This window comes from Phyllostomus hastatus, unplaced genomic scaffold (assembly GCF_019186645.2).
Source record: "Phyllostomus hastatus isolate PE091 unplaced genomic scaffold, TTU_PhHast_1.1 phas_contig_64, whole genome shotgun sequence".
Lineage (NCBI taxonomy): Eukaryota > Metazoa > Chordata > Mammalia > Chiroptera > Phyllostomidae > Phyllostomus > Phyllostomus hastatus.
Genome location: NW_025333928.1, coordinates 9,070,518 through 9,085,236, shown reverse-complemented (window position 1 = coordinate 9,085,236; position 14,719 = coordinate 9,070,518). Strand labels below are relative to the sequence as shown.

General features: G+C 47.1%; 1 protein-coding gene across 4 annotated transcripts; it reads left to right on the top strand.

The window, feature by feature from the left end:
- The first annotated feature begins 2,047 nt into the window (after positions 1 to 2,047).
- On the top strand, positions 2,048 to 14,092 carry LOC123825496 (zinc finger protein 771-like). Of its 4 annotated transcripts, none has more exons than XM_045848922.1 (3): positions 2,048 to 2,144; positions 2,798 to 2,944; positions 12,960 to 14,092. In XM_045848922.1, the coding sequence occupies exons 2-3, from the start codon at positions 2,807 to 2,809 to the stop codon at positions 13,854 to 13,856; spliced, it is 1,035 nt and encodes a 344-aa protein (XP_045704878.1). In that variant the 5' UTR covers positions 2,048 to 2,144; positions 2,798 to 2,806; the 3' UTR covers positions 13,857 to 14,092. The 4 variants fall into 4 exon arrangements, with proteins under 4 accessions (XP_045704878.1, XP_045704877.1, XP_045704879.1 ...); XM_045848921.1 differs by lacking the exon at positions 2,048 to 2,144 and adding an exon at positions 2,221 to 2,434; XM_045848923.1 differs by lacking the exon at positions 2,048 to 2,144 and having other exon boundaries at positions 2,476 to 2,944; positions 12,960 to 13,873; positions 13,962 to 14,092.
- Positions 14,093 to 14,719: the final 627 nt, after the last annotated feature.

The window sequence follows — 14,719 nt, the reverse complement described above, 5'->3', positions numbered from 1 at the left end:
TTTTGTTAGAGGTGGGGTTCCAGCCAGAACTTGGTCCCCGCCTACCTCTCTTCCACCTGCCACACTACATTTTCCCTCACTAACTTACTTGGCTCCAGCCACACAAGCCTTCTTTCTTTTTTCTTAAACATGCCAAGCTTCTTCTTACCCTAAGGCCTCTGCAGCTCTGTTTAGAACTACACACTTCCTCCAGAGTTACAAATGGCTAACATTTTCTCATCATTGGAAGCATCTCAAATATCATTTCCTCAGAGATGCAGCCCCTGCCCACATTAAAGAAGTCCCCCGTCAAACCACTCCCTAGTAGTGCATCGTCTTGCTCTATTTCCTTCTTGCACTGACCAGTATCTGAAATTATCTTTATTGCTTGCAGTTTTGGATGTTTTTAATTCTCACCCGAGGGTATGTTTATTGATTTTAGAGAGAAAGGGAGAGAAACATCAATGGAAACATCGATCAGCAGCCTCCCATTCGCAGCCTGACTGGGGACCAAACCTGCAACCACAACCCTTTTGGTGTGTGGGACGGTGCCCCAACAGACTGAGCCACATGGGCAGGGCTGTAGTTGACATTTTTTATACCCTTACAATGACCATAATAGTCAAGGTTTTTGTCTGTTTTAGTCACTACTGCATCTCCAGTACCTAGAATGGGGCCAGGCACTTAGTAGGGCTCAATAAATACTTGAAAGAATGAACACAATCAAAGTGGCTTTGGGGGATCCTGAGTGTTGAGTATCCTGGCATTTGCCACCTCTTGCCAGCTCTGGGGAAGAACACAAGTTTGACCACATGTAATCCCGACATTCAAATTATGTCCCAGGCTCTGAGGACTGAGGCTCGGGGTTTGTGTCCCGAGCTCTGCTACCAAAATCCTCATGTAACCTCATTTGTGAGAGAGAGCTTAATGCAACAGAGAGAACACCAGCTTTGGAATCTGTTCCAGGTATATGACTTAGAACAAATTACGTGAGGTCTGTCTCCAAGCTTTAGTTCCCTCAATTGTCAAAGGGAGATACTGTTACTGATCCTCACACAGGAGTTGTAAAGGCGATGTGGGGATTTTAAGCATTTACTGAATGTTATTTCTCTTTTCTTTCTTTTTTTTTAAAGATTTTATTTTTTATTTATTTTTAGAGAGGGAAGGGAGAAAGAGAGAGAGGGAAACATCAATGTGCGGTTGCTAGGGGCCGTGGCCTGCAACCCAGGTATGTGGCCTGACTGGGAATCGAACCTGCAATGCTTTGGTTCACAGCCTGCGCTCAATCCACTGAGCTACGCCAGCCAGGGCTTACTTCTCTTTTCTTTCATCATACCTGACTCTTAGTTATCCCATTCATAAAATGGAAGAATTAGATGTCTTTTTCAAGAGATATGGGAAATACAGAGTTTTTACATGAACTATCCCACTTTTGAAATGTTGGGAATAAAAATGTGTAAAACACCTTTTATTTTTAAGCTGTTTTTTAAATGTAAAAACACCCTGCGAGTCAAATAAGATACTTCCATGGTCTGGATTTGGACTGTGAACTACCAATTTTCACTTAGGCTACTGGGTTGTCAGGGATGCTATATAATTTAGGCAAATCAGTTAATTTCCAGAACTTCAATTAGTCCATCTGTAAAATGAACCCACCTTTGTGCAGATCATAAAAGACGCCGAACTCAGATATAGACAACAGATTGAAAGGAGTGGGAGGAGTATGAGAATGAACGTGGTCCAATATATGGTCCGCGAAGAAGACAAGCCCTTGGGTAGTGATATTTTGCCCCAATACATTTAAAGTTAAACAGACGTGAGGGTGTGAAACGCTTTGCATACCACTGGCAAATAGCAGGCCCACCACAAGACACGACGGCGGTAGCTTTTTGTGGCTGTTGATTAGTAAGTATGTGTTCAAAGAACAAGATAGTCATGAGACTAGGAAACCGTAAAAGCGACGCGGAAAAATGAGAAAAGGTGGCAAAGGAGGAAAAAGAGGAAAGGGAAGAGGTGAGGAGGCAACAGGGCCCGCCCTCCTGGCGGGGCGCCACCCAGAGGCCCAGGCCAGGGCTGGCGCGCACGTGGCCTGGTCTGGGCGGAGCGGACGCGCCTGGCCGCAGCCAAGACCTCCGAGCCGGCCACGGGAGACACAACCCTTGAAGGTAGGTTCCAACCGGACTGCGAGGACCTTGAAAGTTGGGGTTGTGCAGCCAGGGGTCCTAGGAACTAGGACACAGCTGAGATCGCAAGGTCTGAGCTCGCCTCCCTCCAGTGGCAGTGCGGCAGGGACGCCTGGGTCCTCTGGATCCCTCCTTTAGGGGCGGGGTTAGGTCTTCTGACCAATGACCGACCGCCCCCGAGGCCCTGACCCGCCCCCGGAACCGCGGTCCTACGGAGTGGCCAACCACTGGGACCCTGGCCTTGGGCTGCGCGAGCGCGGAACCCGTGGCTGGTGAGTACGCGCACCTCAGGGTCTCCGCCCCATCCCTCCTGCAGCGGGTACCCTGCAGCTCTCGGCCGCGGACCCAGGCGTCAGGGAGTGACTCAGCGCCCGGGGAGGGTGGCGGTTCCTCGGGACTGGAGATTCAAACTGCTCAGGGTCCAAAATGCAGAGATGAGTGGGGGTGAACGAGTGTCTTCAGAGCTTGATCCCTGGGAAGTGCTTGTGCCTAGGGTCGAACCGGGGGGAGAGGGGAGAGGGCCAGACCTAGAGACCAGGATCGGGCTAGAGAAGCCAGGACTACACCACCTTGCCTGGGGCCAGGGCTATGGTGGGAGGCGGGTCCTGAGCTTCTGACTCAGCTGCCCTCCCCAGGACACCAAGATGCCTGGCGAACCACAGACGGTGGAGGAGAAGGAAGAGATGCAAGAGGAGATGGTGCTGCTGGTGAAGGGTGAAGAGGATGAGGGCGAGGAGAAGTATGAGGTGGTGAAACTCAAGATCCCTGTGGACAACAAGGAGGTACGTGTCCCACACTCTGGGGCCCCGTTTCCCTTGACCTGGTTCGGTTCCAGTCTCCATGCTACAGAAGCCGGGATCCTGTCCCTACTTTTCCATGAATCTCAGGTTTAGGATCTGAGGGTTGGCAAAGCATCCTTGTGCCCCCACTTCCCATGCTGACGTCAGACAGATGTCACACCTACTGTGCCAAGCTCTGTGCTGGGTGATGGAGAGTAAATGTTATCCTTGGTTCCCCATGGAGCCTGATGTGTAGCAGGATAGACTGCTAAGTAACCACGCAGCTACAATTCTGTATGATGAGTGCGGGCACCAGGGTGGAACCCCAGAGCTGGGAACTTAATGCTGACTGGGGTGGGGGATGGGCCAGGTTAGGCAAGGGTAACATCTGACTCTTGGTACAGTAGCATTTACTATTCTCCACTGTTTTTTTTTTTTTAATGATCTTTGCCATGTTTTTTAAAATTGTATTTTATTGTTTATGCTGTTACAGTTCCAATTTTCCACCCTTTGCTCCCCTCCATCCAGGTTCTCCCCTCCCCCCACCACACTCCCTCTGGCAGTCCATGTCCATGGGTCATGCATATATGTTTTATGTCTACTCTATTTCCTATGCTGTACTTACATCCCCATGACTATTCTGGAACTAGCAATTTGTACTTTAAAAAAAAATAATGTTGCCCTGGCTGGCGTAGCTCAGTGGATTGAGCGCGGGCTGCGAACCAAAGCATCACAGGTTTGATTCCCACTCAGGGCACATGCCTGGGTTGCAGGCCATGGCCTCCAGCAACCGCACATTGATGTTTCTCTCTCTTCCTCCCTCCCTTCCCTCTCTAAAAATAAATAAATAAAATCTTCAAAAAATAAAAAATAATATTTATTTTATTTATTTTTAGAGAGAGAGGGAGAGAAACACCAATATGTGGTTGCCTCTCATGTGCCCCCCTGCTGGGGACCTGACCCACAACCCAGACGTGTGGCCTGAGTGGGAATCAAACCAGTAACCCTTTGGTTTGCAGGCCAGTGCTCAATCCACTGAGCCACACCAGCCAGGGAAATATAATAATTTTTATTTTTAATATTTTTAATATTTTTATTATTTTTAATATTTTATTTATTTATTTTTAGAGGGAGGGGAGGGAGCAAAGGAGACAAGCATTGATGTGCCAGAGAAGCATCCATTGGTTGCCCTTGGCATGCTCTAGCTGGGAACCTGAACCACAGCCCAGTCATGTGCCCTGACTGGGAATCAACCTGTGACCTTTCGGTTCCCAGGCTGGCACTGAATTCACAGAGCCACACCAGCCAGGGCGCAATTTGTACTTCTTAATCTCTTCGTTTGTCACCCATCACCCTGACCTCCTTCCATCTAGCAACCATCAGAACATTTTCTGTATCTATGATTGTTTCTGTTCTGCTTGTTTATTTTGTTTTTTAGGTTCAATTGTTGATAAATGTGTATTTATTGCCATTTTATTGTTCATATTTTTTATCTTCTTAAAGAAGACCCTTTAACATTTCATACAATATTGGTTTGGTGATGATGAACTCCTTTGGCTATTTCTTATCTGGGAAGCTCTTTATCTCTTCTTTGATTCTAAATGGTAGCTTTGCTGGGTAGAGTAATCTTGGTTGTAGGTCCTTGCTTTTCACCACTTTGAATATTTCTTGCCAATGCCTTCTAGTTTGCAAAGTTTCTTTTTTTCTTTATTTAAAGATTTTATTTATTTATTTTTAGAGAGAGGGAAAGGGAGAGAAGAACAGAGGGAGAAAAATATTGATGTGTGAAACAGTGGTTGCCTCTCGCACCTGCCCCAACTGGGGAACAGGCCTGCAAGCCAGGCATGTGCCTTGACTGGAAATCGAACCAGTGACCTTTCACTTTGCAGGATAAAACTCAACCAACTGAGCCATGCTGGTCAGGGCTACCTGCAAAGTTTGTTTTGAGAAATCTGCTGACAGTCTTATGGGAGCTCCCTTGTAGCTAACTAACCACTTTTTTCTTACTGCTTTTAGGATTCTCTCTTTGTATTTAGCCTTTAGCATTTTAATTATGATGTGTCTTGGGATGGGCCTTTTTGGGTTAATCTTGTTTGGGATTGTCTGTGCTTCCTGGACTTGTGTGTCTCTTTTCTCACCAAGTTAGGAAGTTTTCCGTCATTTTTTCAAGTAGGTTTCCAATTTCTCTTTCTCTTCTCCTTCCAGCATGCCCACGATGCAAATAATTGGTATGCTCAAAGTTGTCCCAGAGGCTCCTTATAGTATCTTCATTTTTTTGGATTCTGTTTTGATTGGTAGTTTTTTGCTTCCTTATAACCCAAATCACTGATTTTATTCTTAGCTTCATCCACTCTACTTTTGATTGCCAGTAAATTGTTGTTTATTTCAATTAGTGTATCCTTCATTTCTGACTGGATCTTTTTTTATGCTGTTGAGGTTCTCACGAAGTTCATTCAGCAACCTTATAATCAGTGTTTTGAACTCTGCACCTAGTGGATTGCTTGCCTCCGTATTCTTTCATTTGGACCATGTTTTTTGCCTCCTCATTTTGGTAGCCTCTCTGTGTTTGTTTTTGTGTATTAGGAAAGCTGTTTAATAGAGTAGCCTAATGTAGTAGGTGTCGTGTAGGGTTCAGTGGTTCAGCTTCTCCTGTTATCCAAACTGGGTACTCAAGGTGCGCTCACTAGGTGGTCTGTGTACACCCTCCTCTTCTAGTTGATCCTTGATTGCTGTTGGCACATCCAGGGTCAGCCATCGCCTGTGTTCTCTCTGGGATCACACACCATAAGCTACACAATGATCTGCAGATGGATGCTACTTGTGCTGGGCTTGAAGGTGCCCATGCGAGGCCAAGCTGTGAACCAAGCCTGACTGCTGTTAGTGCTGGGATCAGGACAACTTAGCAAGATGTACAGGACTCCCAAAGCCAGATGTTGCTTGAGAGAATTTAGGAAAATCTAAAGCATGGTGCAAGAGAAGCCATTCGTGGAAAGCCAATGGACAGCTTGGGTGGGCCCAAAACTTGGGTGGGTCCAGGCTGCAGGGAATCACCAGGGTGGGGCAAACAGTGTGAACTAGGTTGATTGGTGTCAGATATAGCCCCCACCTGCAGGCTCCATGGAGATGCTGGACAATTCAGTTCTTCCCCATATGTCTGATGCCTTTCAACCTGCTGTTCCTCAGTGGAGCTCAGATGAAGTGAGCTCACGTAACTGTGTATGCAGGCCCTTTAAGAGGAACTGCCTGGGACTCCAGAAGTTTCTGTTTTCCACACCTCAATCCCTGCTGGTTTTTACAGCCAGGAGATGTGGACACTTCTTTTCCTAACTGGAACCCTGGGTTGGGTGGCCTGGTGTGGGGCTGGGACTCCTCCCTCCTGAGAAATCCCTCCTGATTTTTATCTTCTACATGTGGCTGTGGGACCAGCCCCTTCCTTGTCTCTGCTCCTCCTACCAGTATTGATGTGGTTTCTTTGATTCTGTATTTGGAAGACTTCCATTCAGGTTGATTTCTGATGGTTCTGGATGATGGTTATTTTATAGTTTAGTTGTAATTTTGTTGTGTTTGGGCAAGGAGGCGAGCCATGTTACCTACACCACCATCTTGACTAGAAGTCTCCTCCAGACACTGTTTTAAGCACCTCAATTCTATAACATAGGTAATATTTGTTCCATTACACGGGTGAGGAGACTGAGGCCCAGGAAACCACAGTTGGGTGACTGGTCCCAGCTCTCAAAGTTAGTAAAGAGATGGCTTATGTGAGACCAGGGAGAGTGAGGGGTGAAGTGAGTGACTACTTTAGACTGAAGAAATGGGCCTTTCAGTGGCTCAGCAAGAGTGAGGAGCACTGGGAGAATGAGTGCAGGTGGTTCAGCCATGGTGTAGCGTGGATGAGGTTAGGGTGTTTGTCAGGTTAAGTAGGGTATTTGGATTTTAGCCAAAGGATGATGGAGTTTTTTAAAAAATTAAAAGAGAGGAGTTTTAATATCAGAATATTAGTTAGATTTCCCCATTCGAGACCTGAACTCCCACCAATTCCAAGAACCCTACAGAACTCCCAGCCTCAGCCAGCCCAACACTATTTAGAGCTGGAGAGCTCTGGCTGGACCAGGTTTCTGGGTGCAGGCTCCAATTTCTTTCTGCACAGCAGCCAGTTTCTAGGGAACAAAAGTTCTGCTGCCCCCTAGTGGGCGTGGGTGTTTATTCATCTAAAAATGAATAGGTAAAATCTTTAAAAATAAAGGACTGACACTCCAGAACTTAAGGTGGACTTCCAGCTCCATCACTTACCAGTTTGTATGACTTGGACAAGTCTCTTAACCTCTACGTGCCTCACTTTCTTCATCTGTAAAAGCAAAACCGTAACAGCTCATACTTTTTCAGTTTGTGAGGATTAAATGAGTTAATACATGTAAAGAGTTAGAACTGGGTATGACACATGATAAACACTGTAAATATTTCCTGCTATTATCCATTCTTCTCACTAAAGTTTAGGACTTGGGTCTAGGTCATCCTTCTGGAAATTTTTCAACTCTTTTTTTTTTTTTAGATTTTCTTTATTTATTTAGAGAGGGGGGAAGGGAGGGAGAAAGAGAGGCAGACAAACATCATTGTGTGGTTGCCTCTCACATGGCCCCCACTGGGGACCTGGCCTGCAACCCAGGCATGTACCCTGACTGGGATTCGAACCAGTGACCCTTTGGTTTGCAGTCTGTGCTCAGTCCACTGATCTACACCAGCCAGGGCACAACTAGTTTTTATCAAAGGCCTTTTTAGGCTCAATCCTGGGGCTGGGGGTGAAAGGGGAAATCAATAGAGAGGCCTAGACAGCATCGAGGGCAGCCAACTCAAGGCAGTGGGGCAGGCTTTACAGAGAAAGCTTAGTGCGGATTTGGCAAACGGAGGCAGAGGAAGGGCATCCCAGGAGGAGGAAAAAACAAAAGCAAAGGCTCAGAGGAGATGGGGCCCCGAGAGTAAAAGGCATTGAGAGCCAGCATAGGAACTTAACACGTTGTGTGAAGTTATGCCGTGTTATCCAAAGCCTCAAATCAGAAGAAAAACTTAGATTTTCTATTTAGAAGATTTCTTGTCTGTTGTGGGAAGAACAGGCCATATAAGGCTGGTAGCTTGCTCTAAGGTAGTGACAGCAGTGGAGAGAAGTCGGAAAGCAGGGGATATTTGGGCACCTTGGCTGGACTGGCTGGAGCTAAGGATGGGGAGGTGGAGGGTCATGAGATGTAAGTGGGGACAGACTGTACATGGTACCTGGAGCAGTTAAAAGCATTGGTTCAAATTCTGACTACACCGTTTATCAGCTTTGCCTGTGCTTTCTTGTCTGTAAAATGAGATGTTGAAAGTCAGATGTTTGAAAGCCAGTCTAAGTGTCATCTGGGTGACTGCATTTGGAGGAAGAGGGTGGAAATGAGGATTACTCACACACACTCCATACACATTTAGCACTGCACTGTGCCCACAACATAACTCATCAACTTGCAGTGTGGTGTCCCTGAATCCCAGTTTCTATGAAAATAGTGATCTCAAAAGCCTCTTCCAGTGCTGACATCCTATAACTCTTAGCTGTCACCCAGTCCTAAGGCCAGTCATTGTCTGGGACAGGCCTTAATTATGCTCCACACAGGGGCTGAAGCATTCTCTCACTGCCTGTCAAAAGCCAATCTCTTTAATGAATACAGAGATTTCCTCAAAGGGCTCTCTGCACATCCAGTCCTCTCTTTCTCTCCCCCCTCTCCCTCTCCTTAAACCCGTGGTTTTCTGTTTCCCTCAGGATAAAGTCCTGGCTCTGAAGCCTGGCAGCATTCAAAATCTACTTCATGGGACTCGTGTACTGGCTTCATCACCCAAGCCCCTTCCTGTGCCCCAGCTTCAAACGGCTGGAGAACTGTGGCTGAGCACGTTTTCTGGGCCCAGGCTCAGACTTCGCACATGTGGTCTTTCAGCCTGTAAAACCCTCTTCACCTTTCCATCTGCTTTCTCCAGGAGTTTCTCCACTCTCTTCTGGATAGTGTCTTTTTTTAAAAGATTTTATTTATTTTATTTTTTTTAGAGAGGGGAAGGGAGGGAGAAAGAGAGAGAGAGAAACATCAACATGTGGTTGCCTCTCACGTGGCCCCCACTGGCCTGCAACCCAGGGATGTGCCCTGACTAGGAATAGGCCTGTGATGCTTTGGTTCGCAGCCCGTTCTTGGATAGTGTCTTAATGTTAACATGCATGGAAATCACCTGGGAATCTCGTCACAGTGAAGATTTTGACTCAACAGGTCTGGGATGGGACTTGAGATTCTAATAAGTTCCCAGTGATGCCGATAGGGCTGGTCTGTGGACCACACTTCCTGCAGCAAGGGGATGGAGGATAGGCACCACATTTATAGTTGGTGCTGAAAAGAAGGGGGGTTCTGAAAACGTTCAGGGGAGGGAGGCAAGATGGGTAGGTGACCTCTAACTTGTGAGATAGAATTGCATCATGACTAAGAGAACAGGTGTTTTGACAGTGGCAGACTTCCAGTTCAGACCCTGCTTCTGCCATTGATTAGCTGCAGGGCCCTGGAGAGTCGCTTTACTTCTGAGCTTTATTTCCTTATTTATGAAGTGGAGCTCATGATACTTAACCCAAAGGGTTGTGAGAGTTTAAAATGAAAACAGGGGTGAAAAGCATGTAGCACAGTTCCTGGCACATAGACTGCTCCATAAATGGTAGTTGTAATTGTTATTTTAAAGATTTTATTTATGTATTTTTAGAGAGGGCAAGGGAGGGAGAGAGGGAGAGAAACACCAGTGTGTGGTTGCCTCTCATGTGCCCCCTACTGGGGGCCTGGCCTTCAACCCAGGCATGTGCCCTGACTGGAAATCGAACTGGTGATCCTTTGGTTTGCAGGCTGGTGCTTAATCCACTGAGCCACACCAGCCAGGGCTGGTAGTTGTAATTATTAATAAGGAAAGCAGTGGCTAAGGAGGAAACTGGGAATTTTCTCTGGTTAAAAAAAAAATTGTACAGAAAGACAAGATCACTATCTTCAAATACTTGGATTACCATACTACTAAACTACATTGTATGCCCATGGTACCCTCTTGTTATAGTGCAGATACCTTTTACTCTCATTTAAATCTAATAGTTGTAGAATTTAAGACAGGTGAGGTCCTTTAATGACCACCTAGTCTCGTATTTGCCAGTCACCATGTAAGTCGCTCCCCTGCTGGCCTCATTTACTTAATGCTTTTCTTCTTTAAATCCACCTTCATCCACACCATATTACTGATGGAATTGTGGGTTTCACGTTGTCTATTGTTTTTCTAATATCTGTGAGAATGAATACATAAGGACTATAATGAGATAAAAGTGTGCCTACAGAAGACTTAGAATCCTCTTGTGTCCTGTGATGTGTGCATACCTCAAGTTTGGTAATTTTGATCTCACCTAGCCTGCCTCACCTTCCTTGGTTCACCATGGCCTGGGAAGGAGGTGACTTGCCTGGGGTCTCAATGAGCTAGGCTCAGCCCCTCTTACCTTGAGTCCCTGGAGCACCCAAGGCCCCTGTCCTGGAGCTGCAGATAACCAAGAACACTTGTGTGGAGAAGTTCTTCCTAAGTCAGTGAACCCAGCCTAAGGAAGCCCTCAGGCTGGTCAAAGTCATCTGAAAGAAGGGTGTCAAAGAGAAAGGGGCCAGAAGAAATACAGACATAATAGGGAAAGTTCTCTCTGCAAGGGCTGACCTGTAGAAATAAAACCAATAGGTGTCAAAACCCAGGCAAGACAGCAAAGTGTGACCTTGAATTCAGACTGTGCCAAATCTGCTATGGGGAGTTTCTCAGTTTAAAGTATGAACTTGTAGTTTTAACTTTGAATCCCTCTTGGAGTGTAGCAGGGACTTGGAGTCCGTCCTCTGTCACATCTTGGCTGTGCAAGTGCAGGGAAGTACAGTGTAGCCTACTGCATGTTAAGGGTCCTGACCCCCACTGGCTATGGGGATTTCATCTCCTGTGCCTCAGTTTTCTTTCTTCCTTTTTTTTTTCCCCCCACGATTTTATTTATCTATTGTTAGAGGGAAGGCAGAGAGAAAGAGAGGGAGAGAAACATGAATGTGTGAGAGAAACACCCGTCAGCTGCCTCTTCCACATGCTGCTACCAGGGACCAGGCCAGCAACCTTTCTCTTTGAGGCATGATACCCAACCAACTGAGCTACACAGTCAGGGAACACCTCAGTTTTCTCAATTATCAAAGATAACACCTGACTCAAGGGGGTGACAGGAAGATATAGTACAATAATGTATATAAAGTAGCATTGTTGAAGCTGTACACTGTAATGTTGGGATCACTGTTATCACCATATGTACTGTTTAGAGTTCCCTTGGCCGGTCACTAATTTCCCAAACTGCCTTATGCTCCAGTTTCTGAGTAGCGTACCAAAAAGTGACTGCCTTCTTACACAGCATTTTTAAGACCTTGAATTTGTACTCACTGCAACTTAAGAAAAACAAAAAGATGTTAACTGCTTCTTAGCTGTCATTTAGCCTCTGTTAACATGTTTCCTTACGAATAAAATAATAATGTGATAACTATGGGGAGAAGCTGACATTGTCTTTTCCTTCATATGTGCCAAGTATTTATTCATTCATGAAATAATGTATCTAATGGTTTGGCCCATAGAAGATACTCAGCATCACTTTTGCAGGGATGAGCCTTCTCTTTTTTAAGGAGGGAGCCGTATGCCTTCAAAATTCCTTTTCTACTGTTAATATAAAATGTTAACATGATCAGTGTTAATAGTGTTAATAGAATGTTTTTCCTTCACCTCCCTTTTACAAAATGTTTTCTGATTTTACCTCCACAACCCCAGTCTTCATGAGCGTGGCTTGTTTTCAACTCAGGCCTGAGAATTGTATTGGGGTTTTTACCCTTGCCTTCTTCACAGCTTAAAAATGATAGTTGCTTCCTGAGTACCTCATTCAGTCTTAAGGCTTTAAAAACCATCTATGGGCTGATGGCTTCCCAATTAACATGTCTAGTCTAGGACTATCTCCTGAGCTCCAGATGTGTCGAGAATGACAGATCACATCTGTCATCCTCAATGTGACAGGTCTCACATGTCAACTTGTTCTTCCCCAGCCATCCTGGTAGTTGCCAAATTCAAATCCTTGGAGTAATTCTGACTCCTTTTTCTTTATGTCTCCTATCTAATCTATTGATCAAATCTGTTTTCTCAAATGGCAAAATTATATTCAGAAGCAGACCATTTCTCACCACCTTCACTTCTCACCTGTCACCTGGATCTGAGCCACTGTACTCTCTTGCTAGACACTGCAGTACAGTAGCCTCCTCCAAGGGCCCCTGCGTCTGCCCTCTTGCCTTCTGCAACCCCAGCAACCTGATGAAGGCTTTTGAAATGAGTCTGATCTGGTCATGTCCCTACTCAAAACCTTCTGATATCTCCTCTAATGGTTCCGCATCTCATTCATATCGCAAGGCCTTAAGCTGAGAGATCCCCTCCAGGAGCACCCCATGGATTACTCTCCCCCTCATGCATTCTGCCCTAGGCACCTTCTCTTGCTCTTCCTGGAACTTGCAAAACTCCTACCTCAGGGTCTCACTGTTCCCTCTGTAGCCTGCTTTCTCACTTCTCTTAGATCTTTGCTCATGTTACACCAGTAGTTTCTTAATCTTATTAAATTTGCGGCGTCCCCCTACCACCAGCACTCCTTATCCATTCTTCCCAAAAGCAGGAATTTAGAAAATTCAATACTGAATCCCCAGTGCCTAGAATAGAGTCTGGTACATTGTATGTCCTTAATAAATATTTGTTGAATTCATAAAGAGTAGCCAGCATGACGCTGAACATTGTTGACATGTGCATTAATGTAGTATGTAATTTAATGCGCACAGCCGTTCTGAGGCCGGCACCCTTGCTTTCCTGTTTCACACTTGGCTAACTGAAAGATTACAGCTTGCAGGTCCCCGTCCCTCAGGCCTATGGGTCAGGACTGACGTCCTCCCTTTTTCCCCAGGTACCAAGCCAGGCACCAGCACCATCTGCTGACCCGGGGCGCCCACATGCGTGTCCAGACTGTGGCCGAGCTTTTGCACGGCGCTCCACACTAGCCAAGCATTCGCGCACGCACACTGGCGAGCGACCCTTCGCATGCACTGAGTGCGGCCGGGGATTCTCGCAGAAGTCGGCGCTGACCAAGCATGGCCGCACGCACACTGGGGAGCGTCCCTTCACGTGCACCGAGTGCGGCCAGCGCTTCTCGCAGAAGTCGGCTCTGACCAAACACATACGTACGCACACCGGAGAGCGGCCCTACAAGTGCCCTGAGTGCGACAAGCGCTTCTCGGCTGCCTCCAACCTGCAGCAGCACCGGCGGCGCCACACTGGCGAAAAGCCTTATTTATGCACACACTGCGGTCGCCGCTTCGCGCAGAGCTCCAACTACGCACAGCACCTGCGCGTGCACACGGGCGAGAAGCCCTATGCCTGTCCAGACTGTGGACGTGCCTTTGGTGGCAGTTCGTGCCTGGCGCGCCACCGACGCACGCACACAGGTGAGCGGCCTTACGCATGCGCTGACTGCGGTACGCGCTTTGCGCAGAGCTCAGCGCTGGCCAAGCACCGGCGTGTGCACACTGGAGAGAAGCCGCACCGTTGCGCGGTGTGTGGCCGCCGTTTTGGGCACCGCTCCAACCTGGCGGAGCATGCCCGCACGCACACGGGCGAGCGGCCCTACCCGTGTGGCGAGTGCGGCCAGCGTTTCCGCCTCAGCTCACACTTCATTCGCCACCGTCGTGCGCACATGCGGCGCCGTCTCTACATCTGCGCTGGCTGCGGGCGAGACTTCAAGCTACCCTCTGGAGCAACGGCTGACACTGCCTCTGAGCGCTGCCCAGAATGCGAGGGAAGCTGAGCGCAGATCTTGTTGCTGTGAGTTGTGGCTGACTACGGAGGGGTCAGGGACCTGCCTCCTAGGGGCTGAATTAACTTGGGCAATGACTCCAGGTCTCTGGTCTAGGAAAAGCTGTGATGGCAGGCAGGCTGGACCTAGGACGCATGGCGAATCCCCTACTGGAACCCTGGAAACCATGCCCAGTCCTTCTCAGTGCAAATTTTCAGCCTGTGTAAGTAAATAAAGTATTGTCCTCACCCCCATCTGTGCCTGTTAATGAGGTAGATGGGGAAAGGAGCAAAGTTGGGGCCGGGGAAGGCTTAGATGACTTAAGTAAAATGTCACGGAACCAAGTGTGCCTATAAGACCAAAAGGTATTCCTGGGACTCTGTGTGTGTGTGTGTGTGTGTGTGTGTGTGTGTGTGTGTGTGTAATCCCACATTCCTCCCTTGGGTATGTCCTTAACCTTAGATCTGGAAAATTCTATAAATACAGGCATTTGTGATCAGATAATGCATTCCGCAGAGCTTTGGTGAGCTGCCAATGAAGATCATGGAGCTCAGTGTATACAGTTTAAGCTGGCCTTGAAGGCTGACATATAGGGTTGGGGAAATAAATGGAGCATCTGAAACTGCACACTAGTCTTGTTAGATCTTGTTCAGATCCCCAAAAATCAAGGTTAACAGCAGATTGACCTCTAGAGACCTTAGTGGTCAATCCCCTGAGAGGAAGAAAGGATCCGAAGCAGCAAAGAAGCCTTGAGGGATGAGAGGGGAGGGATGCAGTGGACAGACTTAAGGAGCTACAATTTGGGGGAGAAGGAAGATGGGGCTGACCTCATTTCTTAGCTTAGACGATAACAGGTAGTGTCACTGAGATGGTAC